The sequence below is a fragment of the Lathyrus oleraceus genome, chromosome 7 (genome assembly GCF_024323335.1).
Source record: "Lathyrus oleraceus cultivar Zhongwan6 chromosome 7, CAAS_Psat_ZW6_1.0, whole genome shotgun sequence".
In the NCBI taxonomy this organism is placed as follows: Eukaryota; Viridiplantae; Streptophyta; class Magnoliopsida; order Fabales; family Fabaceae; genus Lathyrus; species Lathyrus oleraceus.
In genome coordinates this window covers 191,321,638-191,336,221 of record NC_066585.1, presented here as the reverse complement: position 1 = coordinate 191,336,221, position 14,584 = coordinate 191,321,638, and the positions used below count along the sequence as shown (strand labels likewise).

Below are 14,584 nucleotides of genomic sequence, written 5' to 3'. Positions count from 1 at the left end.
AGAAAGAACTTTAGTTCTTGCATTAAGCTCATTTCAAATTCTGCCTGCATTAACTCAGAGAATTCTTGACAAACAGAGGCGTTAACTGAACCAAAAATAATATCATCAACGTATATTTGGCATATCATGAGATCATTGTTAAGGTTCTTACAGAAGAGTGTGGAGTCAACTTTCCCTCTGATAAAATTGTGTTCCAAAAGAAAATTGCTTAAACGTTCATACCAAGCTCTGGGAGCTTGTTTAAGTCCATATAAAGATTTTTTAAGTTTAAAAACATGTTCTGGAAAATTTGGATTTTCAAAACCTGGAGGTTGGTTGACATACACTTCTTCTGAAATATAACCATTAAGAAATGCGCTCTTGACATCCATTTGATATAATTTAATAGAATGATTAATAGCAAAAGATACAAGAAGACGAATAGATTCTAACCTTGCGACTGGAGCAAAGGTTTCATTATAGTCAATACCTTCTTGTTGACTGTAACCTTGAGCTACCAGTCGAGCTTTATTTCTGACGACTTCTCCTTTCTCATTCAGTTTGTTTCTGAATACCCATCTGGTTCCAATAACATGAGTGCCTCTGGGCTTTGGAACAAGATCCCAGACATCATTTTTTGTGAATTGATCTAATTCTTCTTGCATGGCTGAAACCCAGTCATTATCTTGAAGTGCTTCATCACATGACGTAGGCTCAATCAGAGACACTAGTCCCAGAGGAGTATCTTCAGAGGTCCTGAAGGTAGATCTGGTTCTGACAGGTTCGTCCTTGTTTCCCAGAATCAAATCTTCAGATACGTTGATACGACTTTTAACTTTCTTTGGGATTTCTGGGGATTTAATTTCTTCAGAGTTCTGAGTGACAGTTGCTTCTGGAACTTTATCAGATCCTGCAAGAGTGATTTCTAAATCTGCAAAATTTTCAACTAACTTTGACTTTTCAGGGTCAAGCTTATCATCAAATCTGACATGAATTGATTCTTCCACAATTTTGGTTTCTGTGTTGTATACTCTGTAGCCTTTAGAGCGTTTTGAGTATCCTAACATAAAACCTTTCTGTGCTTTGGAATCAAACTTGTTCAGATGTTCTTTAGTGTTTAAGATAAAGCAAGAACATCCAAAAGGATGAAAATATGAAATGTTTGGTTTTCTTCCTTTACACAGTTCATAGGGAGTCTTTTCCAGAATAGGTCTTATAGAGATTCTATTCTGAATGTAACACGCTGTATTTACAGCTTCTGCCCAAAAGTGCTTTGCCACATTAGTTTCATTGATCATGGTTCTGGCCATCTCTTGGAGTGTCCTATTCTTCCTCTCTACAACTCCATTTTGTTGTGGAGTTCTAGGGCAGGAGAAATCATGGGATATTCCATTAGAGTCAAATAATTCCTCAAAATCTTTGTTTTCAAATTCCCCACCATGATCACTTCTGACTCTAATAATTTTAGAGTCAAATTCTTTTTGCACTTTGGAGCAGAAACTAGTGAATCAGAGTGAGACTCACTCTTGTGCTTTAGGAATTTCACCCATGTCCAGCGACTGTAATCATCAACAATGACTAGTCCATACTTCTTTCCATTGACTGATGCTGTTTTCACAGGACCAAATAAGTCAATGTGGAGAAGTTCCAGAGGCTTAGAGGTAGAAACAACATTTTTCTTTTTGAAAGACGTTTTTGAAAATTTTCCTTTCTGACATGCTTCACACAGAGCATCTGAAGAAAACTTCAGTTTAGGTAGGCCTCTGACTAACTCGAGTTTATTTAGCTGAGAAAGTTTCCTCATGCTAATGTGGCCCAAGCGTCTATGCCATACCCATTGCTCTTTATGAACAGACATCAAACATTTAACATTTTGTTCTTTTAAATCAGAAAGATTAATTTTATAAATGTTGTTTTTCCTCTTGCCTGTGAAAAGGACAGAGCCATCGTTCTGATTAATGGCTTTACATGTCTTTTGATTAAAGATTACATCATAACCGTTATCACTTAATTGACTTATGGATAACAAGTTATGCATTAATCCTTCTACGTAAAGGACATCAGATATAGAGGGAAGAGTACCATTACCAATAGTTCCGGAGCCTCTGATCCTTCCTTTCTGATCTCCTCCGAAGCCTACAAATCCAGCGTCTTTAAGTTCCAGACTTTGGAACATAGACTTTCTTCCCGTCATGTGTCGCGAGCATCCAGAGTCCAGGTACCATGACTGGTGTCTGAACTTTGCTGCATAGGATATCTGCAACATAAACAATCTTATCTTTCGGTACCCAGAATCTCTTGGGTCCTTTCTGATTAGTTTTCCCAGAGTTTCTTATAACTTTGGGTTTTCTAGCATTTTCAAATTTTTGTTCTTGTGTGTGTGTATAGTGATATGAAAATGGAGATTTAAGTTGGTCACTAGTAGAAGTTTTATCTTCCTTAGGATCATACCCAATTCCCTTTTTATTGTTCTGACTGACTCCATAAATCATGGATGCCATAATACTCCTACCTATTCCATTTTTCAGAAATTCTTGAAAGGCTTCTTCGTATTCAAAAATTATTTTATTTGAAGTTTGTGGTGCTTGAGACAACGCTTCTTCTAATTCTAAGCTTTTTCTTTTTGCTCCATCTCTTTCTAATGTTAAAAATCTGATTGTATCTTCTCGCGCTAGAATTGTCATCTCAAGCTTGCCACATTCTTTGAATTTTGCTTTAAGACAGCCTTTTATGTTTTTAAGCTTTTGTTTTAATTTCTGATATGAGCTAAGAGTTTCTGACAAGCATGATTCTAGATCAGATCGAGAGAGTTCAGAAAATACCTCTTCAGATTCTTCATCTGAGCTGCTCCTGGATGTGGTAGCCATAAGTGCCACATTGGCCTGTTCATCAGAGTCAGATTCTGATGACCCAGATTCACTATCATCCCAGGTAGCCATTAATCCTTTCTTTGTCCTGAAGGTATTTTTCTTGAAATTTTCTTTTCTAGAATTGTCTTTCTTTAGCTTGGGGCATTCATTCCTGTAGTGACCTGTTTCTTTACATTCATAACAAGTAATATCTTTGTTAGTTTTACCTTTTGAGGTTGATTCTGATCGATCCCCTCTGGGTCTTCGTCTTCTGAAGTTGTTGTTCCTCTTTTTCCAGAGTTGTTTAACTCTTCTGGTCAGGAGGGACAATTCTTCTTCATCATCAGAATCTTCTGGTTCAGAGTCATCAGTATCTTCAGTTTCTGCCTGGAGAGCTTTGGTTCTGTCAGGTTTGCGTCTTTCATATCTGGACTTTAATGCTACGGACTTGTTCCTTTTCTGAGGCTCATCTTCCTCTAGTTCTATCTCATGGCTTCTGAGGGAACTGACAAGTTCTTCAAGACTGATATTGTTCAGATCCTTTGACAGCTTCAGAGCAGTAACCATGGGTCTCCATTTCTTTGGCAGACTTCTGACTATCTTTTTGACGTGGTTTGCAGTTGTGTATCCTTTGTCTAGAACCTTGAGACCTGCAATCAGAGTTTGGAATCTAGAGAACATTGCCTCTATGGCTTCGTCATCTTCCATTTTGAAAGCTTCATATTTCTGGATAAGCGCCAGAGCCTTTGTCTCTTTGACCTGAGAGTTTCCTTCATGAGTCATCCTCAGAGAGTCAAGTATGTCTTTGGCTGTTTCTCTGTTGGTGATCTTTTCATACTCGTTGTAAGATATAGCATTGAGGAGTATGGTTCTGGCCTTGTGATGATTTTTGAAAACACGCTTCTGATCATCTGACATCTTACTTCTGGGAACTTCAGCTCCATCCTCTGTGACAGGAGGTTTGTATCCATCTGTGACAATGTCCCAGAGATCAGCATCATAGCCTAGAAAGAAACTTTCAATTCTATCTTTCCAGTAATCGAATTTCTCTCCATCAAAGACAGGAGGCTTAGCATTGTAACTATCCTTTTCATTTGTGTGGGCCATAGTTTTTCTCGTTCTGGATCTCTCTACACTGTTAAGTGTTTGATTAGAAAATCAATAACAGAGCCGGAGCTCTGATACCAATTGAAGGTGAGAAAACCAAGAAAGGGGGGGGGGGTTTGAATTGTTTGGAAAATAAGCGCTTTTTCAAAATGAAAATCACACAAGGATTTTATACTGGTTCGCTTATAACACAAAGCTACTCCAGTCCACCCGGCCAAGGTGATTTCGCCTTCAACAAGGACTTAATCCACTAATCTTGAAAGATTGATTACAAACAACGTCTAAGAGAAAGATCTCTTAGTCCTCTCAAGTATACAGACTGCACAGAGTCACTTGAGGAAATACAACAAAGATAAAAACTTATGTAATCTAGAGTGCTTCTAAGATAAGCAAATATTACAACAGTAAGAACAAAAAGTGTTTCACGTTTTAAGCAAAAGCTTTGTGAAGATTGAGAGAATAAAACGTTTTTATGAGTGTTGATGTTTCAGTATGTTCTTGTTGTGTTGTTGTACTTGTTGTTGTACACTCAATGTTGATTTGCAGTCCTTTATATATAGGAGTGAAGTAGTCGTTGAAACTGATGGTCAATGCTTTGAATTAATGCCATAACTTATATAGCTTCTTGCCAAAATGACTTTCTCTCCTTGAATGACTACTTTCCAAATATAGTTCCTTTTCATTTGAATTTGGAGTTTAACGTCTCTTTCTGTATTAGGAAATCCATTTCCAAAACTTTATTTGAAGTTAACGTTACTCTTCCTTATTTAGCAATTCCATAATCAGAGTCTTCGTGTTTCTGGAGATCTTGGAATCTTGCTATCTAACTTCTGATGTTGATCTCTTTTGAGTTCTGATGGTTTCTTCAGATAGCGCTGAGAGTTTCTGGAGTTTGACATACCGTTGTTCAGAGTCAGAACTTCTAGAGCGTACTTCTTGTTCAGATGCTTCTGATATTTTGCTGTTTTGCTCAGAGTTAGACTTTCTTGAACGTGTTTCCACTTCAGATGCTTCTGATCATTTGATAATTTGTATCTAATATGATTCTGTATCTGATGATTTCTTCCTTCTTTCCTTAGAACCCTGCACACTTAGAAACTTTTCGTTAGGGTGCCATTTTTGGTTTCATCCTTTGTTATCATCAAAATCATGGAATCTGTTGTAGAACAATTTTTGTTCTTACAAAGGGGATTGTTTTACAAAGGGGTAGATTGGTTTGTAAAGTAGTGGGATTGACCTTGTACCCCAATATTGATCTTTCCCTATAGGATTATCCCATAGTATGGGGTTGCCTTAAACCCTAGGGCAAAGAAGATGAATGATTGAGTGATTATGAAAATGTAGATGGGGAATTTGGGGTTTGAGCACTACTATTGGCCGTAATAGCTATTACGGGTGGCCGTAACAGCCCTCTGGTTTTTATACTAGAGACATGAAAATGGGAAAAAGGGGTCTGGAAGCTATTACGGGTCGTAATAGCTATTAAGGTTGGTCGTAAAAGGCCTTTGGTTTTTGTATTGGTCGTGTCGTCGAATTGTAGTCCAGGGTTGGTCGTCTTGTTTCACACGTAACTTGAGTTTCGTAAGTTTGTTTGAGGTAAGGTAGGTTGCATTGAAAAGCTAACACGATAACCTTTCTTGTGATAAAGGTTAACAATACTTTTGCATCATTATGACTGGTAAGTTAAGAATGATTTAGATGAATCAATATGAAGTCCTTATGTGGAAATGACATAAATGTGTTTAGAGGAAATTATCATAAATCCCTTATGTGGCCGTGTAAAGAGGAAGGAGGTTTTGGAAGATTATTGTTTATGGTTTTTCATTCCTCATACTAGTGTTGGAGTAGGTTTAAGTTTAGGGGAATGTTGTAGTACGGATGTAACTCGCATGTACTCCTAAGCGTTGTAGGTCTATGTTTATCCAGGAGAGTGTTATTATGTTGAAGTAGCTCATATGTACTCTAAATTGTAGAACTCGGGAGAGTTTTTTGGTACGAATGTATCTCGCATGTACTCCTTGGTATTTTAGATCAACGAATATCTATAGAGTGTTGTGGTACAAAGCGTATCCTATATGTACTTCCATAAATATAATATGAGTTCAGTATTTGGTACCACAAGCATATGGAGTAGAGGTAAGCATGCATTGCATAGAATTCATGTGCATTGATGTGTGACTTGATGAGTTAGAGTAGTAATCATTAAGTTGCAACGATGATTGTGAATGCTTATGTTTGACTACCTTGTTGACTTTATACCATTTATCTTTGTAAGATGTATTCTTACCCATCTACTTTCATGTTGTATGGTGTATCTCCGTACAAGATACCCTCAAAATGAGACTGGGGGAGTAGAAGGCCATCTTAGTCTTAGTTGTGATGTGTAGTTGACATATGTTAGTCAGCTAAGGGTTAAGTCTAGATAAATTTCTTATATAATGACATCAGGGATGGGGTTGAAATTTTATAGAATTATGTTTTAATATGAAGAACCATTGTTTTATCTTGAATCATGGACAAGTTAACCAAGTAGGGGGTTTTCTAATTATGTTATGAGTTATGAATAATATGTGATACCTTGTGTTTTATTTACTATTTATTATATAAATTATTTCGCAATTTATATGCATATCAATATAAAAAAGTCAATTAAAAAATATATTTGGATTTTAGGGTATCATAACACATGATACCTATATGCCTCATTGTTTGATGCATACCTAAGGAATACACATTCATAGGCTCTACTAGCGAGTTTAACCCGCTTCAGATACTAAATTTTGACATAAGTCAAATAACCAGAAGTTCTAAAGTAAGACAAGTTTGAATCTATTTTCTTCAATATCTTATAAGGAGAGATCTTATTTTCAGACTTGGGAACTCTATTCAGAATATAGCAAACTGTCAACAAAATACCCCCCCACCAATGGGGAGCATCATCAGAATTCAACATAATTGCAACAAGAAGTTCAGTGAGAGTTGTACTCTTTCTTTCTGCTTTTTCATTCATTTCATGAAAGTATGGTGCAATCGTTTCATGTACAATTCCATGTTGTTAATAAAATTCATTAAATAACCCATTATCCTACTCAGTTCCCCTATCACTATGGAGTCTCTTAATCTTCTTACTAAATTTATTTTTCATATCATTCACAGACATCTTAAACATGTCGAGCGCTTCACTTTTATTATTCATTAAGTACAAATAAGTATAATCAAAACAATCGTAAATAAAAGTGATAAAATAATGTTTACTATTTCTAGTTAAAATTCCATCTAATTCAGATATATCAGAGTGTATAAGATCTAGAGGATCAAATTCTTTAATTAGTGATTTATGTGAAGTCATGGTTTTTTTATCTTGACTACGATATTCAAAATTTTCTAAATCATTGACAATCAATTTTGGGATTAGACCTAAGTTGCTTAAATTATAAATAATTTTCTTATTAACGTGACAAAGTCTAGCATGCCAAATATTAAAATTACACAAAGAGTAAACAGAAGGAGAAATTTTATTCAAATCAACATTCAACTTAAACATGTCATCATAGGCTTACCCTTTCCCAACAAAATTACCATTCTTATCCTTCCAATCCTCGTAAGGGCTGGCAAAGGGCTTCAACAAACACGTCCCAGGAAAAGGGTGCAGCGTTACCCAACCATTACTAGGAAGAAACAATATCATAAAAAAGTAAAAATGTACTATGCCAGAAGGGGGCACCCCCCAATTGCAGCAGATTGTCTGAAAAGCCCTAAGTATACCCCATAAATTTGGAGTAACTTTTGAGGCAACCACATTCACAGCAGTCAAGAACTCTATTTTAAAAGAAGAAAAAAGGGACCAAGACCCTTAGCTCGTATATAAGGGAAGATGAATGTAGACATAGTGAGCTGACGGATCACCAAAGGTATCCATGTTTTCCCTCTCCTCCTTCGACCAGGGTTCCATAATGGCTTGATATTACAAAGATACCTCAAGGGTCAAATGATTTTGCTCAATATTCCGACACTTTAACAAATATATGGCTTGGTATTACAAAGATACCTCAAGGGTCAAATGATTAGTTTGTAAAGTGTCGCACATACAAATTCATCATTTGTCTCCTTTTTCATCTTTGTTCTGGTTTCTAATGGCGTAGCTGCTGCATTACAATTTCTCATCTTGAACCTCTTCAAGATATCTTGGGCATACTTATTTTGGTGTAGGAACACTCCTTCACCCGTGTCTTTGAACTCCACCCCTAAGAAATATGACAATTTTCCTAGGTCGTACGTTTCAAACTCTTCCGTCAGCTTCGACTTGACTTTTCTTATCTATGTTTCATCTGCACCTGTAATCATTAAGTCATCTACATACAGGCATATGATGATTTGACTAAACCTGTATGAATCAATGACATACACTCTTTGTCCAGAGACACATTTTGTGAAACCTGCTTCGACCAGGAAGCTATATATTCTCTTATTCCAAGCTCTTGGGGCTTGCTTCAAACCATAAAGAACTTTCCTCAACCTGTACACCTTTGAATCTTTCCTTTTGCTTTCTAATCTTGGTAATTGGATGACATAGACTTCTTCTTCAAAGGTCCACTCATAAATGTTGATTTTACATCCAACTGATGTATCTTCCACCCTATGTATATTGTCTTCGACACAACAATTCTAATTGTCTCCAGCCTCGCCACATGTGCGTACACTTTGTTGAAACCAATACCATGTTTTTGCAACAAAAAAAAATCTCTCACCACTAGTCTTGCCTTATTCTTGGAAATTTCACCATTTGTCCTTCATTTCAGCTTGTAAACCCATTTCACATCAATTGACTTCTTGATTGACTCTTCGACAAGCTCCCAGGTCTTGTTCTTCTTGATTGCCATGAGTTCTTCATACATGGCTGCTAACCAATTAAAATAATTCATGGCTTAATACAAATTAATTTATTATGCTTCAACCGTCATCATCACTTCTTCTATTAAGTCACCATCTGCATCAAATTCTTGATATGGAAATCTCTCATATCCAGATAGCCTTATCAACTCAGTTCTTGCTCTAGTCGATCTCATAACATTTTGCTCATGTGGTTCTTCCTTTTGATTGGTTGGTCTTCTTCAAACACAGTTGTGACTGTATCTGATTCATGTCGAACTGATCCATGAATTCAATCCCACCCTTTGCTTTCATCCACAAAAATATATTCATTGATCAAAATTTTAGCATCATTTGGTGAATACAACTTGTATGCACCAGTCGAATAATAACCCATGAGCACCATAGCCTGACATCGATCATCTAGTTTCTTCCTTAATTATTTAGGTACATTCTTGAATCACATTAATCAAAACACTTTAAGATGACTAACATTAGGCTACACACCTGTCCAAGCCTCATAAGGAGTCTGCTCAACTATCTTCTTGGTTAGACATATGTTTAAAATGTATATTGTTTTCGAAGCTGCTTCACCCTAAAATCTCTTTGGCATATCTTTAGCTCTCAACATGCTCCTAATCATGTTTATTATGCTTCAATTATTCCTCTCAATTATGCCATTATGCTGAGGTGTATAGGGTGCAATGACCTCATGCTCCATACATTTCTCATTGCAAAATCTAGCGAATTCTTGAGAAGTGTATTCACCACCATCATCAGTTCTCAGTTTCTTCAACTTGCATCCACACTTCTTCTCGACATGAAATTTGAACTTCTTGAACTTTGTGAACACCTCACTCTTCCTTTCAATAAGGTTAATTCACATATATTTGGAAAATTCATCTATGAAGGTTAGGAAATAGTAGTTATCTATATTCGACCTTACTTCAAATGGTCCACACACATCATAGTGAACTAGCTCCAGCTTTTCCTTCAACCTCATGGGCAAGTTAGGTTTTAATGCTTTCCTAGCCTACTTTACTTTGCAACATTCCTGACACACCTGAATTGGTTCTTTCACCTGAGGTAAGCCATCACCATATTCTTCTGGTTGAGCATACCTAAACTTCTGAAGTTTAGATGTCCATACATGTAATGTCATAGCCAATTCTTGTCTTCTCCTACAGTCGAAGAAAGACACTTATGATCAACTGTGTTGATCTCTTCTTTGAAGGTTCTGTTGTCTGCCAATGGTGCCTTCAGAATCAACCTTCCATCACCATGATACACCTTCATCAGATTATTTTCAAGCTTCATGTTATATCCTTTTGCAAGTAATTTACCTACACTTATCAAGTTACTTGTCATCGAAGGTACATACGACACATCAATGATTATGGATTTTCGACCATCCTTTATGAAAACAAATATATCTTTTTTTCCACCTGATATGGTGTGCCTACAATCTGTAAACTTTATCACTTTCTCAAGTAATTCATCTAGCTTGGTCAACCCGTTTTTATTACCAGTCACGTGGTTACTGCATCCTAAATCCAGGCACCACATGTTGGTTTTCATAGTGTTCGACTGAGTGTCGGCCATAAGTAACATATCATCATCATAATCATTATCTTCAGCATATGCATACTGCATTTCATCGTTATCTTCGACATTCTCAAGCATAGTGGCCAAATCCTTGACAATTGTAACACTACACCTCCTTTATGTCAACTTTCTTCCCATAATACTTGTTTACCATGCCTTTCTTGATCGAATTAGAGCGATTCTTTGATTTCTTACTTGAATTCTCATCATTAGCAAGATTATTTCCCTGTTTCGCCTTCTATTTCCTAGATTTCTTAATGAAACTTGCTTGTAGTGTCTGTTCAACCACCTTCTCCCTTTCTGAGTTCCTCTGCTTCATCCTCATCTCATGATCCTCCAATGAAACTTGAATTTCTCAATCTAGGTTCTTGGACACTTTAATTGATACTACAATATAATCAAAATTCGCAGTCAGATATCTCAACACTTTCTCAATCTTTTGCAAATCGTTAATTGATTCACCACACAACTTCATCTGGTTTGTTAACAACACCACACATGAAATGTATTCTGAGACAAATTCATCTTCTTTCATCTAAGTAATCTCGAATTGCTTTCTCAAAGTCTGCAACTTTACCTTTTTCATCTCCATTGTATAAGTTCTTTAACTCGTCTCATGCTCATTTAGTCATTTCTTCTCAATTATTTTCTCGAACACGTTAGGATCCATACATTGGTGAATCATGAACAAACCTTTTCCATATTTCTTTCTTTGTTCCTTGTGCGCATCTTGTTGAACATCCTTCACATTCTCTTCCAATGCAGGTACTACATCATTCACGATTTCAGACACATCATGAAATTTGAAGATGACATTCATCTGCATAACTCATCGTTCATAGTTCTCACCTTTGAAAATCGATAGATTCGCTGGAAATTGTGTTGATGTTGTTGTTCCGTTTGCCATTACAGATTCTCTCTGAATCGCAACCTGGGCTCCTTGATACCAATTTGTTGGAACAAAAGGATTTTCAAGAAAGACGAAAGAAGAGAATGAAGAAAGAAAAGAGATAGAAACTAAAGTGTAAAATTGTGATTTTGTATTGAGTGTATTTCTATGTGATTTATAACATGCAATGCCTTTATATAGGCAACTAAAGCACAAGCCCAAAAACTATACAAATCGACACAAGTCCAAAACATACAAAATACAAAGTACAAAATTACAAGTTACATTTCAATATAACAATTATATATTGTATTTGACTCAATCAAATACAGCTAACTCCTACACCTCGACTAACTACTTCGACATAATCGAATGTTAGTTTTTGACATAACATCAAATTTCAACTTCGAACACTCTCGGACTCTTAAATTTTATTTTAAATAATATGTACTATTTGTCTGTGCGCTTGATTTAAATTGAGAAAAACAATTAAAATATTAAATGTTGTCTTTTATTCTATTTAAGCCATGTTATTTTATTATTTTATGATTATTTGAAAATTCAAATATTACAAGTGAGTTCATTGGATAATATTTTTGATCAATTGATTAGTTTGAATCAATTTGGTCATATCCAACCTAATTCAACCTATGAAAACCTCTAAAAAGTAAAAGACCACAAAAATGACTTATACTACGAAGTAATGTATTAAATCAAATTATTTGATATCATTGATTAAAATTATTTCATTATACATATTCATTTGATATTATATGAATGAATGCACATGTAAATAAAATTACACATTGCTTACATAAAAAATAATCTTTTTAACATATAAATTTTAGAAATATTTATCGTAAAGTTTCAAAAATAAAATGTTAGGATAATCTAATGTATAATCACAAATATCAAAATTTAAAATTTTAATTGTCTGCATAAAAATGGAATGGATATAATAGCTCAATCAGTATATAATAGTGAAGTTAGATGGCTGGATACGAGCGGTTAATTTAAAGTTCAATTATAAACATCATTATTTCTTTATATTTTATATATTGTATTAATTGTAAACAAATTGTTAATATTTATAAATTAATAATTTTGTAATAGTAAAATAAAACGAGTTGTTCTATGTAGCAAAACATGGTGTGAAAAGTAACTGATTTGCTCTTTCTAATTCAGCTAGATCAACGGGCCCAATCAGTTTATTAGATCTAAGTGAAACTCTAGCCCAATTCTCAAAATAGAAAATTAAACTTGTTAAGGGAAAATTCAATAAAATCCTACAAATATTTGAATTTGAATATTTGTCGATGCGAAGAAATTTCATCAAAGAATAATAATTTTTTTTAGTCAAATAATACATGTTCTTACATTACCAACTAAGTTGTTTTATTGAGACAATAATCAGTATTTTTGTAAATAATATTTAACCATTAAAATTTATTAGAGTTTTAAAATAATTCGTGCTAAACATTTGTCCTTAAAAATACTTGTTAAAAAAAAAGGTTGTCTTGAAAATATATATATATTAAACTTTTACAAAATTGACTCCACAACTTCCAAAATTGATTTAAGACATGGTAATCTTTTCTTTTTTATATATATTTTTTGGTCAAACTGGTTAACCTTTTCAATAAAAGAATTTATGTTTATGAAACTATGTGTATTTTAGAAACTAGGGGTGCAAAAAGTAAAGAGTAGTTAGAACGACATAGCACATATATGGTAAAGTGATAAGAACTGAGTGAAGCACAGTGAAATTTTCACATCAATGGAAGAACAACAAAAGCTTCTTCAATCCTCTTCCTACCCCTTCTTCTGGGGCTACACACCAGAACAAGAATACTACAAACAACAACAAATCACATCCTCAAAATCAACCTTCACAACACCAAGAAATCTCACCCTCTTCACCCGATCATGGCTTCCAAACCTCACCACCACCCCACCACGCGCTCTCATCTTCATGATCCATGGCTACGGCAACGACATCTCATGGACCTTTCAATCCACCCCAATCTTCCTTGCTCAAATGGGTTTCGCTTGTTTCGCTCTGGACCTTCAAGGTCACGGTCAAACCCAGGGTCTTAAAGCTTTTGTCCCTAGCGTTGACCTTGTTGTACAAGATTGTCTCTCTTACTTCAATTCCATCAAAAGAGATCCAAAGTTTAAAGCTTTACCTTGTTTTCTATTCGGTGAATCAATGGGTGGTGCTATTTGTCTTTTGATTCATTTTGCTGATCCAAGAGGCTTTCAAGGTGCTATCTTGGTAGCACCCATGTGTAAAATCTCTGATAAGGTTAGACCCAAATGGCCAATTCCTCAGATTCTCACGTTTCTTGCAAGATTCTTCCCTACTTTGCCGATTGTTCCTACTCCTGATCTTCTGTACAAGTCTGTGAAAGTTGATCATAAGAAGGTTATTGCTGAAATGAATCCTTTGAGGTATAGAGGGAAACCTAGGTTAGGGACTGTGGTGGAGCTTTTGAGGGTTACTGATATTTTGAGTAGGAGGCTTTGTGATGTTGAGCTTCCTTTTATTGTGTTACATGGTAGTGCTGATGTTGTTACTGATCCTGAGGTTAGTAGGGAGTTGTATGAAGAAGCTAGGAGTGATGATAAGACTATTGAGGTGTATGATGGGATGATGCATTCTTTGCTTTTTGGGGAGACTGATGAGAATGTTAAAATTGTTAGGAGTGATATTTTGCAGTGGTTGAATGCTAGATGCAATTGAAGAACAAGTGGTGATTGTAGATGAACATGATTGTTGTGATGATTGATGAAGTGGAAGGCTTGAAAGGATGTTTGCAATTGTAAGTAGTTTGAGTTCTCAATTGTTCTGTTATTGATTCTAGATTGATGAAATGCATCAATGAGGATTTGAATTAAATTACTGGTCTATAGTATTAGTATACATAGTTGTTTTATTTATTTATAAAAGATATGATTCTTGGAATGACATGAGGTGTTTGTTTTGGTGTGAAATGTGAATTATTTAGTTTATGGTTTGAGACAAAAAGAGCATGTTATGTGTTTTGGGTGAGTGGTTTGTGTTTGGATGATAAGGGAAATGCTGACTTAGCAGAATCAGATGCTTCTCTCAGAAATTCTGATTTGAGACAAACAGATAAAGTTTGAGATCTTCTTGAATTTATATATTTCCTTGTTATTGTGTAGGTGAACTTTAGGTTCATATACAATTTCTGAACATTGTTGAAGTGCATTTGAAAAACTTAAGTTCATATACAATAACAGTAAAACAGATTTTCTAGCAATT

At 35.2% G+C, this 14,584-nt stretch overlaps 2 protein-coding genes across 2 annotated transcripts; one reads left to right on the top strand and one right to left on the bottom strand.

The window, feature by feature from the left end:
• Positions 1-9,962: 9,962 nt before the first annotated feature.
• Positions 9,963-10,487, bottom strand: LOC127102840 (uncharacterized). Its single transcript, XM_051040168.1, has one exon. The coding sequence runs from the start codon at positions 10,485-10,487 to the stop codon at positions 9,963-9,965; it is 525 nt and encodes a 174-aa protein (XP_050896125.1).
• Positions 10,488-12,934: 2,447 nt separating this feature from the next.
• On the top strand, positions 12,935-14,292 carry LOC127106426 (caffeoylshikimate esterase). Its single transcript, XM_051043717.1, has one exon. It carries the CDS (start codon positions 13,076-13,078, stop codon positions 14,039-14,041), a length of 966 nt encoding a protein of 321 aa, XP_050899674.1. The 5' UTR covers positions 12,935-13,075; the 3' UTR covers positions 14,042-14,292.
• Positions 14,293-14,584: the final 292 nt, after the last annotated feature.